At 33.6% G+C, this 13489-nt stretch overlaps 1 protein-coding gene across 2 annotated transcripts in view; it reads left to right on the top strand.

The window, feature by feature from the left end:
• Window positions 1-13489, top strand: part of PTPRQ (protein tyrosine phosphatase, receptor type Q) — a 251518-nt gene that overhangs the window by 208254 nt on the left and 29775 nt on the right. For both annotated transcript variants that reach the window (XM_025403263.1, XM_025403264.1), the window contains one exon: window positions 1244-1372. In XM_025403263.1, coding sequence (XP_025259048.1) covers window positions 1244-1372 — 129 coding nt within the window. The remainder of the gene's footprint in view (window positions 1-1243; window positions 1373-13489) is intronic.

Consider the following 13489-nt stretch of genomic DNA (forward strand, 5'->3'; position numbering starts at 1 on the left):
ATACTGTTGGCAGATTTAGCCAGAAGACAGTGAAAGAGTTATCATTCTAGGCGCTTTGAATGCTATACTGTGTAAAATATGGGCCTTGTCCCTAAGGAGTATGGACTGGCCACATTTATATAATTTCCCTGTTGTAAACTCTTCTCTGACTTCTCCTTTCTCTACAAGATGAACTCCTTATGTGGGCAGGAAATGGTCCTCCTTATTCCCTACAACTTCCCTACTCACTAGCTAAAGGGATCTATTCTCACTTGAACATTCCTTGGGCTTTTACACATTCTGCTTTTGTTCAGTCAACCTGAAATGTGCTTCCTCCTCCTTCTCATCCTGGAACATCCAAGTCAAATTCTGCTTCTTTACCTCCTCTAAGTAATAATAACTGTAACTTATGTAACTAATCAGGCACTGTCTTATGAGTTGTAATTTGAATCTTTTTTTCTCTTTTTATGTTTTTTCTGCATTTAAATCTGGCCTCTCAACTAAATTGTAACGTCCTTGAGGGTAGAACACATGTTTTATATTTTCTATATCATCCTTGATACCCAACTCTTAATAAATACTAAATATTTGAAATGTGAAAGATAGAATAGCTAAACATTACTTTGTAATATACCATACTGTGTCATGGAGAAATAAGCATGTAAAGGGCTTAAGATGAAAAGAATCTGATTTGATTCTCAGATTCATGTGACTTTTATTTTTGAACGTAAATTTTCTGATTATAAAGATAATATCTACTCACAATACTTTTATAAAAATTCAATAAGATGATTTGAAAATAATTTTTAAGTATTTTCATGCATGTAAAAATATTTCATATATGTGAAAACAATGGGGCATTATCTGTTAGCACTAGTATTGATAGCATTGAGCTATTTTCACTTTGGCATAGTTCCTTTATGTGACAAATGAATGAGGTAGCTAGAGAGAAGAGAAACAAGATCACAGCATAAGTCTTCTTGGCTCTATATTTAAATGTACCAATGACTCAGGGCTTCATCAACTAATTATTTGGAACTCCATCCCAATAACTTATTAGAAACAAAAAAGAAAGTAGAATAGGTTCTATGAAATTAAAACAAGAAAAAGAAGTCGAGTAGCTATAAATTTGTAACATATTCAGAGAGGTGATTTTAACAAAGAAATTATTTGACTAAATGTCTTTATTTAAAAAGAAAACTAAACCTAATTTTATATACTTTCTATGAAACTCCCTTGTTGGACTTTACTCCACTTATTTTAGAATTCGACAGAAGCAAAAAGAAGGTGGCACATACTCTCCTCGGGATGCAGAAATTATTGACACTAAATTCAAGCTGGATCAGCTCATCACAGTGGCAGACCTGGAACTGAAGGACGAGAGATTAACGCGGTGAGCACACTCCTGTGGGCGAACTGTGGTCCAGAGGGCCTGGAGCCATGACCCTATTCTGACCTATGCTTGTTGGAAGTGTTTGTGGGGCTCTAATTTACACAGGTCACAGAGATCTTCTTTCAAAGAGTGACCTCCGTCTTCTACACACTTCTCACTGGTGTTCGGAGAATCACTTAATCTTCCTTATATTTTGAGTTAAATATGAACTTCGGACTATAATGTTGAATCAGGATTATTTTCCTGAGACAAATATTTTTCCACATTAAACCTTTGACATTATGTTTAATAATTCATTTCATATGATAGATTTTTACATGAAACTTTTCTGGAAGTGTCCACATTTTCAATCACAGGTTTAAATTAATTAAATTTATAATGACTTGATATTATTTATATCCATTTTTATAAAAGCTTTTTGATAACTGTTTCAGTATAAAAGTACATAAAAGTCTAAGTTGTATATGATATCATTTTTAAATGTCTTTGTATTTAAAAATTAAATATAAAGTAAAAAATTACCTTCAGAAGGAAAAGTAAAAACCTGTACTAAATATGTTTCACTGGTACCTATTGGAAATAATAAAGTACACAATTTTAAAGAAAAAAAATTATAAATCCTTTTAAAAGCATTGTCAATTATTCAAAATGTTAGCACATTATGAAAACTTGTCTATTAAGATAATTTGTCAAATTCTTAATGAAAACTACCATCAGGCTATTTTAGCAAGTTTGCATTTTTATAAGATTCAATAATATGTAATGCTTATAAGCACAAAGTAATTGTTACCAAGTACTTGCTCAGCTCTGTTAAAATTTAAAAAATTATTAATTTTGAAAATATGGCATCAAAGGTCTTGGACTCTAAAAGAATTATTCATTTGTAGTTGTCACTTATTAAAGTTGGTCTTTATCTAATAGATGGACTTTGCAAGTATATTGCCAGCATTTCTAAAAATATCTAATACGTGCTATAGAGGAAAGTGTCATCTGATAAGCAAAGTCCTTCCAAATGCTACAAAATGAAGGTTATTCAGTGTTATCACTAAATTGCAAGGAAATGTGTTTTCTTGGATATGACAGCTGACTTTTTAAACATTCAGATGTTGATCTTTACGTTTGTCCTATCCACAAATGGATAGTACTCCAAAGATTTAAGTGTCAGATGATTGCAAGTTATCCAAGACATAGTTTTCTATATGAGAAATATTATGTATAAAATATCAAATATGTAAAAAGAATCAATAACAGATTCCCAGGGTAACTCACCTAAGTGAAACCATATCATAGGAACACAAGCACTGCTACTACTAGATTGTGTCTCAGTCCTTAAGGAATCATTCTGCATCATCAAAGAAAGTTTTTCCTCCTTTCCCCGTATGGGCCAAATGAATTTTAGTGGTATCCTCCTAGTCTCCTTCCTGCACTCCATCCTTAGTTCCTTTTGCCCCTCCTCAGGCCTGTGTGGCCCATCCCTTTATTCTACACCTGAAAATGTATAAGGGAAAAAATTCAAATCTCTCAGTGCAATTAATTTTAGCTATTTGAACAATACAGTTGAATCTGTTCATACTAAAATGTAAACTTTTAAGACCGCTCCCCTCCCCAACACTGGTAGGCATTTGCATTTTGTGAAAAGAGTACTTAGTAGCCCCTGAAAAAATCCTTAATAAGTATATCTTCAGGAAATATAATGAAGTGAAAAAGCACTGTTTCTGTTTATGATGTCATGTTTTTAAACAGTTGGAGAAAGTATTGTTTATCAACAAGGTTACATTCTAGGCAGAGTGTGGTGAGATTCAATCCCCTAAGCACTATGTATTTTCACAGCTTGCCCCTTTCTCTACTTCTGAACACTAAATACAGCCATCATAAAAAATTAGAAAAGGCCGGGTTTGGTAGCTCATGCCTGTAATCCCAGCACTTTGGGAGGCCGAGGAGGGTGGATAACCTGAGGTCAGGAGATTGAAACCAGCCTGGCTAGCATGGTGAAACCCCATCTCTATTAAAAATATAAAATTAGCCCAGCATGGTGGCACGTGCCTGCAGTCCCAGCTATTCAGGAGGCTGAAGCAGAAGAATCGCTTGAACCAGGAAGTGCAGGTTGCAGTGAGCTGAGATTGCACCACTGCACTCCAGTCTGGGTGACAGAGCGAGACTCCATCTCAAAAAAAGGGAAAAAAAAGTAGGTTTTTTTTGTTTTGTTTTGTTTTGTTTTTATTTTTGTTTTTTTGCAATGACTGTCATGGCAGCTACAGAAGAGTTTCAGATCATGAAAAAGGTGGGCAATGAATGTATAGATTGTTTACTATTGGTTATTTGTAATTCAGGGTCTACTTTATTTGACCTTCATTCTTCATTATGTATTTTTCCACTTCTATGTTTATTTATTGACATATTGCATTATTTGTAAAAGGGTTTAAAAGTGAAATAATATTTCAGATAATTTTTATTTTGTTACACACAGAGAATCAGTATATATTACCCATAATAATAGCAAAATTGGAAATATTAGTTTCCATGCTTTTCACTTTTTCACTTGTTTGTTGTGATTCTAGTATTCACAGTTGTTTGTAATTCTAATGGCACATAATAACATGCTTTGCTGGACTTATTACAGAAATGCATTAAAGTAACAATTAAGTGATTTGGGCATTAATTCTTCAGTACAGAGATCTGTGTCCAGCTTTACTATTTATGCAATATTTTTATGTTCATAAAGTCACTAAGACAATGGACAATAAGACTGGAAAAAATAACAAATATAATTAGCTGCATGTACATACACCTGGGTTCTGTCATTTGGTGAAGCTCTAAAGCTCTTCACCTGTTTTGAGGTGTTTGAAGATCTCAATCCATTCAAAGTCAATCAGAGACTGATGGTAGATTCTAGGAGTGAGAACCAAGAAGTTTGATTTAGCTCCCTAAATTGTTGGCAGACTTCTACCACATGTCTTTGTTATCTGCAGGAAGGAACTTCCATAATTTCTCTTAAATCTACCCAGCTAATAGGCTGGGCGTGGCGGCTCATGCCTGTAATCTCAGCACTATGGGAGGCCTAGGTGGGTGGATCACCTGAGGTCAGGATTTTGAGACCAGCCGGCCCAACATGGCAAAACCCCATCTGTACTAAAAATACAAAAATTAGCCTGGCGTGGTGACACATGCCTGTAATCCCAGCTACTCATGAGGCTGAGGCAGGAGAATCACTTGAACCCAGGAGGTTGGAAGTGGCAGTGAGCCAAGATCGCACCATTGCACTCCAGCCCGGGCAACAAGAGTGAAAGTCCGTCATAAACAAAACAAAACAAAACAAAACAAAACAAAACAAAACAAAAACTACCCAGCTAACATATGCTCTCTCTACTTGATTCTTAGGCATGTCCTTTTTATTCCAGCCTGCTAAATTTTTCATGCAAAATTGAGCTCATAATTTTTCTCAGTCCTGTATGTTTTCCCATGTCCAAAAGATAAATGATAAAAGAAGAATCTGTAATCAATAATTAAAATAATAATTTTAGGAAGTTATTGACTAGGCAAAAATAAAACAAAAAACAAACATGGTGCTTGTGCTAAGTCCTTCCAAGGATTTATGGTTTCATATTTTAGAAATTATTAACTGTTTTATACTCTCTGCCTGTATATTTACATTTTAAAGCCCATTCTGTAATTTTTGTTACTTGTAAATTCTCATTATTTAATTATGTTCCACTTTGTTTCGCAAAACTTTAAAAAATGCCTTCTCTCACTCTATACTATTTCTTCCCAAGCGAGAGCAGAAGTCAAATAAAGATGTAGTGCTCTTTAATTCCATGAAAAAAATTCAAGGATGTACCATAATAATATTTTAAATTCTCAACTGGAATAATTATATTATGCACAAAAATTATTCACATTTTATGTTTAAGTTTAGGTAACACAAACTATAATTCTTAGGAAGAATATTTAACATTTTGGGCTCATCTGTTTCACACTTACCAAATTAGGAAATGATCCTTGTGTTTTGTTATTTAATAAACACACAGAACAACATTTTGTGATGGCTCCTGCAAAATACCACCACTTAGTTCATTGAAGTTAGGTTTCTTAGAGCTCTTATTGGCAAGATCAGCAGACACAGACACGCACAGGTAAGACACAGACCTGTATCACTGAGACTGACTCACTTTGTGGATTGCCTTTAACTAGTTTAACTGTAAAATGATTACCTTCCCATGAGAGCCACATCACTTATAATTAAATAACTCAACAGAATTTTCATCAGCTAAAAAGGCTATTTGCTAAATAAGTTTAATTTTTACTATCTTCTTTCCACATTTAAGTCATGGAAGTTTTGTTTCTTATGCAGACTAAATCAGAAAAGAATAGTAAAACAATATTAATCAATGTCACTGATATTCTTACTTGACAAAAACTCAGTTTCTTTATTCCTCATTTTTTTTTTCAAAAATTTTACGCACCACTTCCTACTAATTACCCTGCCTATTTTAGTTGAGTGAATGTAATGGCACATTATTTTAAGCCTCAAAGCCCAATCCAATAATCACGAATAGAATTAAAATTCACAACAAAATAAAGCAAACACTCTAATGAGTTGGAAACATTTCTATTTTAAAAGAAATCTTCTTCAATAATTTTCTTTCTTCAATAACTTTAGAAGTGTACATGTTGAATGTTTGTTAAATATACGGTTATGTCTTCAGAAAGATTACTGCTTAAAAAAAATTCTACATGCATACTTTGTAAACTGTAAACCAGAATACCTTTGGTATTGTTATTATCATGATTTATATTTGTAAAATTGAATACTACCCCAGTCTACTTTCATATATAGAATTTGCTAACAAAATAATAGCTACTGTTTATGAGCAACTCCTGTGTTAAACTCTGCATGTAGGGATTTCACTTAACTCTTTCAACCCTTAGTGGTAGGTACTCCTATCCCCATTTTACAGATGGATTTAAAAAATGATGATAGGACTAGTTTATGTAAATGTCTAAGGTCATACAGTTAATAAGCAGGAGAGCTACAAGCTAGCCCAGGTCTGTCTCTGAGGTATCAAGATACACGTGTGTGTGTGTGTGTGTGTATGTGTGTAACTTAGAAGCATACTACAGAATATTAATGTAAACTTTCTTAAATAGACAAAAACCCATGGAATTCTTCCTCAGCAGCATTTTCTATGATGAGAATGAGTGTAAAGAAAGAGGTGCCTCTTTGGATTTCTTTGTTGTCTCATGATATGAAGCAAAGAAGTGATGGCATTTTAGTGTTGACTCAAACTTGCAGAAACTGGAAAACTTTTAGTAGTGCAATTTTTATTTTGGGTTCAATAATGACTCATAATTTTTGACTGATACATGAAATCCTAATAGTTTGCATTTTAAGTGTCATCATTCTTTGACAAATTGTGGTCGTATATTTTACTTCTGTTCTAAACTTAAACTATCTTTGCAAACAATGGCAAAAATTTGTGAATTCAGAATACAAGAAATGTTCTATACTTAGAATGAAGTTGGAGATACTTAATGCTCATGTTCTTGTAATAACAAATCAAAAATAATTCAGTGTGTTTGTATACTAAATAAATAATGAATCTTTACTTCCAGATACTCTTCATTTTTCTTTAGACGCAAGGAGATTTTTGTCATCCAGTAAGTTACTGTGGTAATGCAGAACTCTGCTGTGATTATTTTAATCTTGTCATGTGGTGTGCTCTATATTTTAAAATACATAATATTGAACATCTTTTTGCTTAATGCACTGTTTTTTCCAAAGCTCCCCCAAAAAGCTATACTTTCTACTTACAACATGTCCTTTATAATATTGCATGCTATTGATAATGGTCAAGTTAATCTTATCAAAATGCACATTGACTCATAATGTGCATGTCCTGAGAATTTGCAGTGTTCCCATGTTGTGTTGGGTTTGATAGCAAATTAAGTTTGCATCTAGATTCCTATACAGGCTTCTCATTCTGTTATTAACATGACACAAGAACTGAGTTCCACATCTGATGGGTGGAAACTATATTTACATTTCATACAAGCTCATTTCTGCAACTCTAGGTGATTAACCTGTCAGGACCAAGACAATGACATTTCTTGCTCCCTGACTCTCTGGTGCATACACAGAATGGCATATTTCATGGAAACATTATTTCTGCACTGACCAATGGGTAGCCAACTGTGCATGCTTCCAGGCACTCCCTTGATGCTCAGAAATGCCATTTGTATACTGGCACAAACATTGTTTTTTACATTCTGAGAGCAGCATAGCAGAATATCAGCACTAGCAGGGACCTCAGTAACTGATTGAGTGCCCTAAACATAATAAATTTCTTCATGCAAAGAATGAAGGAATATGAATGGAAGAATATGAATGGAGGAATATGAATGGAGGCAGAGAATAAAAAGGCATTTGATTTCAAAATCACACGACTTACTAAAGAAGAGTCTGTCTTCATGAGCTATAAGGCTGAATGGGGCCAAAGCTCCTGATAGTCTGTTTAACCATGAATAGTACTCTGCATTATTAAAATCAGGAAGCCTGGTATGTTTCTACTCTAATCACATTTAGCATTTGGGAATCATAAGTAACCTTGTTTTAACTTCAGATTAACTAGTTACCAAGTTCCCATTGACAGAATTAAAATACTTTCATGAAAATACATTTCCTTCAGAGGACTTGCTTGATGGGATTCAAACATTTGTCAAAGTAAGACGCTGTTAAACTAAAGATTTAATTGATCACATTACACATAAAATATCAATTTTCAACCAGCACTCAAAGTTAACCTCTGGGCCATTCCAGACTCAGAGGTAGTTTGGTTGAGCAACTCTGCTAAATGTCTTTCTTCATCATCATAAAATAGAACCCTTTTCCTATTCCTTTTCTCCTTCTCTCTTTCTCTCTCTCTCTTGCTCTCTCTCTCTCTCACTCTCGCTCTCTCTCTCTCTCTCTCTCACTCCTTCCCTATTTTCTTTCTCTTCTTTCTTTTCTCTTCTCTTTCTTTTCTTTCTTTCTTTCTTTTTCTTTTCTTTCTTTTTCTTTTCTTTCTCTCCTTCTTTCCCTCTTTCTTTCTTTTCTTTCTTTCTTTCTTTTCTTTCTTTCTTTCTTTCTTTCTTTCTTTCTTTCTTTCTTTCTTTCTTTCTTTCTTTCTTTCTTTCTTTCTTTCTTTCTTTCTTTCTTTTCTTTCTTTTTCTTTTCTTTTCTTTCTTTCTTTCCTTGCTTCTTTCATTCTTTTTTTCTTGCTTTCCTCTAACACCAAATTTTCTTTCCTAGAATCAGTGAATAGTACCCTGCTCAGTCAGAGCCCTTACCCTGACAGAGCTAAACTTAATCACTTGTGTTAGTCAGAACCTTTATAGAACACCTCTACATACATCATACCATTTAAAGTAGATCTGTCTTGTTTCAAATCTAGTTTTCTGAGGTTGCTTCTAACACCTAACAGAGAAATGTTATTGCCTGCCTGCCATCCTGGCTAACAGACAGTAAGGCCTTCTTTTTAGCTGGTGTAATGTCTTCTGGTGTCTCCTATTCATTGAGTCCTTGCTCAGAGCCCGATTCATCTCTTCACGCAGGTTTGATCAGTCTCTTTCTCCTCTCTATCTACAAATTCTACCCTGTTGCCCCTGATGTAGCTAAACAATGCCCATGGTTTTCATCTAGAATACATGGATGACAAAAGAAGACTTTTGGCAAGAACTTTTTTTTCAAATGTACTGGTGTGGAAAGGCTTAGTAATAAGGAAAATTCAACTTCTGCCACACTGGGGATCATACATCTGAGCTCTTTAACATCAGCAAGAATATTGCATTCGCTTCTCATCTAAAAGGCCATTTCATCTTGATTAAATAAAAATAAATAATAATTGAGTATCTCTCAAGTGCTAAGTACTGTTTTAGGCACTGGAAATAGTGTGATGAGAAAGGAAGACACATTGCCTCCAAAGAGATATCCTTCAAATTTAATGCTTCTTTTAAACTGATTCATCCTACACATACGAGAAGACATGTTGAGAAAGTAATACATATCATTTACTATTAATTGTCTTCCTGATTTAAAAAAGTATTACATGGCCAGGCATGGTGGCTCATGCCTGTAATCCCAGCACTTTGGGAGGTCGAGGATCCCCTGAGGTCAGGAGTTCGAGACCAGCCTGGCCAACATGGCAAAAACCCGTCTCTACTAAAAATACAAAATTAGCCGGGCATAGTGGCAGGTGCCTGTAATCTCAGCTACTCAGGAGGCTGAGGCAGGAGAATTGCTTGAACCCGGGAGGCGGAGGTTGCAGTGAGCCGAGGTTACACTGTTGCACTCCAGCCTGGGCAACAAGAGTGAAACTCCGTCTCAAAAAAAAAAAATAAATACATACATAAATAAATACATGAAAAGTATTCTATTACTCACTTATAGTATGTTTCTCTTATAAAGTTTTAGAGTCAACTGTATAGGACCAGCCATGGGTTAGGATATTTTAAGTTTATATTGAGCACCACAGAAACATCAATGATTTGGTGAAAGAATGAAGAAGGATGTGAAAGAACATTATTTTCAAACCCAGAATAAAGAAAAATAATAGGAAATAACGAAAATTGAGGCACCTCTAAAAGCATTAAAGTAGATGCTTTGGATAAGCAATAGAATACTGTAGAAGTAGATGTAATTTATGTGTTATTAATGACTTGATGAAATATACAAACTGAAAACTCACACTCAGTATCATACAAAACTTGGAAATATTAATATTTTACTGGAGAAATAGATTCTTCACAAATTTAATCTAAGTAGCAAGTACATGCTATGGGATACAAATACATATTTTTACATCAATTGACAAATTTGAGATTCTTTTATTTTTAACTTAACATCACTGGTTAAGTAGAAAAAAAGTTTCTCACTTTGTCCCATACCACTGATAATGCTGGTTGAAGCTGCTCAACTATAGGCTATCATCTGTGGCTCTCTATTAGGACTATATTTTAATTCCCTATAGATTTCAACTAATTGACCTTGAGGGAAAGCTGAGTCTCTGTGACAATATGGTCTTCAATCACCACTGCCAACATAAATAAATGCTTCCCTTCTAGATCCATCAAGAGTAATCTGAGTGGAATTTAAGTTTTTGGTAGGCTTTAAAGAAATGAGTCCAGACGTGAAATAAGACACTTTTCAACCAAAAGATATAGAATTTAAGACAGTTAAGATTCATGTAATAAAAAGTGTTTAGCCCTTTCTATTGGAAATTAGTCAGTTATCTTATTGAAATCTGGACTGTTCCCAAATTGATTTATCCAGTAATGAACTGAATATAGTCTGACTATATTCAGTCAGACTCACTATCATGAGTGAATGAGAATATCCTACCAGTCTAAAAATACTTTCCATTTAACAGTTTTTTTAAGTTTTTAAAATGTTAATATAAAGTTTTCTATTTGAGTATGTTTGAGTATCTCCTTGGATCACTTCATTCAAAACTAGCACTCCTGAAATAGCATTGTTGATTTTCATGCACATCAATTTCTGTGAGTTTTTAGTGCTTATTTAAGCAAACAGTTTTACCTATTAGGAATTTAATTATCCCTCATCAGTGATAAGTTACTGCATTTTCCTTATAGTATGTCCCATTTTCTTTTCTAATTCTCTCTATAAATTATTCAAGTTAATATTTTTATATAAACATTAAAGTTTAAAACCTCACAGAAAAATACAATTTAGAATGTAGCCAATACCTGAGCGATAAATACACCTGTACAACATGAGGCTAAGAACCAAAGCAATGATAAGTATACTATAGACAACAATGAGTAAGGAAATATCTAACTTTTACTTAAAATAGTCAGGTAGTTGATCTCAAAGTGTCTTCTCAATTTGAGCATTCCTGATAGGTATTTGAAGATTTCAACTCACAAATGATTGTGACGTAAGTACAGACTAGAAAATAACATAAAAACTGGACTACTAGAAACTTTATTTCTTATCTTACATAAACATAAATGCGAAGAACAGATTCTAAAAAGTGATTGGATTTAGATAAAAAAGAATGATACAAAAGAAAATAAAGCCAAAACAGATTCCACCTCTCTTTCTCTTAAAGTCTGTGCCTATTTATTTATCACTTGAGTAGGAAAGAGGAATTTTATTGTTCATTTATCTAACTTCCTAACAAAGTGCACCTGTTAATTTATAATGTTAGGTTATCTAATATGGCTTTTGCTTAGACTCATATGCTTTTTGTTGATAAATCTATTGATTATACATATTTAAAACTTTGAGTTAGGACCTCTTGAGAATTCTTAGTTTCTTAATAATTTAGTGGGAAATGTATTCAATTCAGATATTCTCTCACAATAAAACCAGAATATTCATATTTTGCTTTCTGTGTATCTTAATCTGAATTCATCCACAATTTTATATTTGATATGATTTATTTAATGTTTACTATGAATAATGTTATGGGGGACATCTAGTAAGCCAAGTTGTAATCCTGCCCCAGCCCTGAAGTATATATGAACCCAAATGCTTGTATCCTTAATGCAGGGACTTAAATAGCCATAATACAACATAGAAGATGATTTGTCCTTGGAAATTCGATTTTACAGGGAAATGAAATTACTTTCTTCTTAGTAAAACAGAGTAAGATCGATAGGGTAGTTAACATTTGAATCGTATTAAAGAATAAGTAAAATTTCCATTGTAGGAAGAATGCCTGGAATGGTATAAAATTGAGAGGGAGGGATACATAGAGAATATCTGGAGTGCAAAAAGGATGCATGAAGAGGAGTTACAAGGAATAATGTCAGAAATGTGAGCATGGTTAGAAATGTTTTACATGATTACATGAAAACTGAATTATTATGGTCATTGTATTAGAGATTTGTTTGGGATCTTGAATTGAGAGCTAGAAATCCAGACTTGGATTTGAAATCTAGACATTTGTGACTACTATATTTTAGCACAATATAGTCTATCCATCTTTGAGTACAATTAAGAGAATATTCTTTTGGAAATAATGGAAAAAATCCCTTCCTTATATCAGTATCAATTATACAGCAGCATGGATAGGAGCAGCATGAGATATACAAAATAAACTAGGAATAATAGTTATCATACTAATGATAGTAACCAGTAATTATGTATTGCTTACTAAAGCCAAAGATCTTTAACTATATGAACTTAATTTACATATGTTTCCCAAACTAGGAAACTGAGGCACAGAAAAATTAAGTATTGCACATGATAACATAACTGGTAATTGTTCGAGCAGGTATTTGAAACCAATAAAGGCATCATATTTTATAAAAGGCAAGAATTCACAAATATCCACCCAAATCCAATATAGCCCATTATGGCTTAAAATATCTTTAGGTGGACATCATGAAACGCACATCATTATTATCCCCCTTGAGGGGTGAGGGAGCTGGGGTATTTATCCCCCAACTCTGGTTAGTCATTGGTTGATGGATGTTTCTTGGGACATTTACTCTCCGATGCTTCTAGCCTGTATGCAGGAAACACTCAGGGGAGAATGGCAGGTCCTTGTAGTGGGAAACTATCTCCTTGCATTGGAATGTTGAGTGCCCAGGTGATATTAGTTAGGCACCAATGGCATCTGTACGAACTTTTAAAAATCTGAGTTTCATAGCACTTACTAAATTTACAATGATGTATTTCTGACAAAAAAAAAAAAGAATCTTTAGGGAGAGATTTTAAATGCAAAATGAATTAAGAATAGTGAAACAGCAACTTTTGGTAGAGTTTTTCACTGAAAAGACATGGACTTAAAACAAAAAATGTATATTTATTCAATTAATCATAACTTCTGAAATGAAGAATAGACATGATTAAAGAAAGAAGAGCAATAATATGAATAATATTTTGCTTTAGCTATTTCTTGCTCACTTGTTCTTTAATGTGATTATTCACATTTAATGTCTCTTAGGGATTTCACAAATGTATACCGATTCTTCAAATGGTTTATTGATGTTTTCCCAGAAACTAACATCTACTTTAAATTCCAGTTATCCCAGTAAAAATACTTTTGCAGTACCGGCTCAAATAATCCTCTAGGAAAAATGAATCTCTCTGCGATAGGATGGCAGTCTCACTAT

This window comes from Theropithecus gelada, chromosome 11 (genome assembly GCF_003255815.1).
Source record: "Theropithecus gelada isolate Dixy chromosome 11, Tgel_1.0, whole genome shotgun sequence".
Classification (NCBI taxonomy): Eukaryota; Metazoa; Chordata; class Mammalia; order Primates; family Cercopithecidae; genus Theropithecus; species Theropithecus gelada.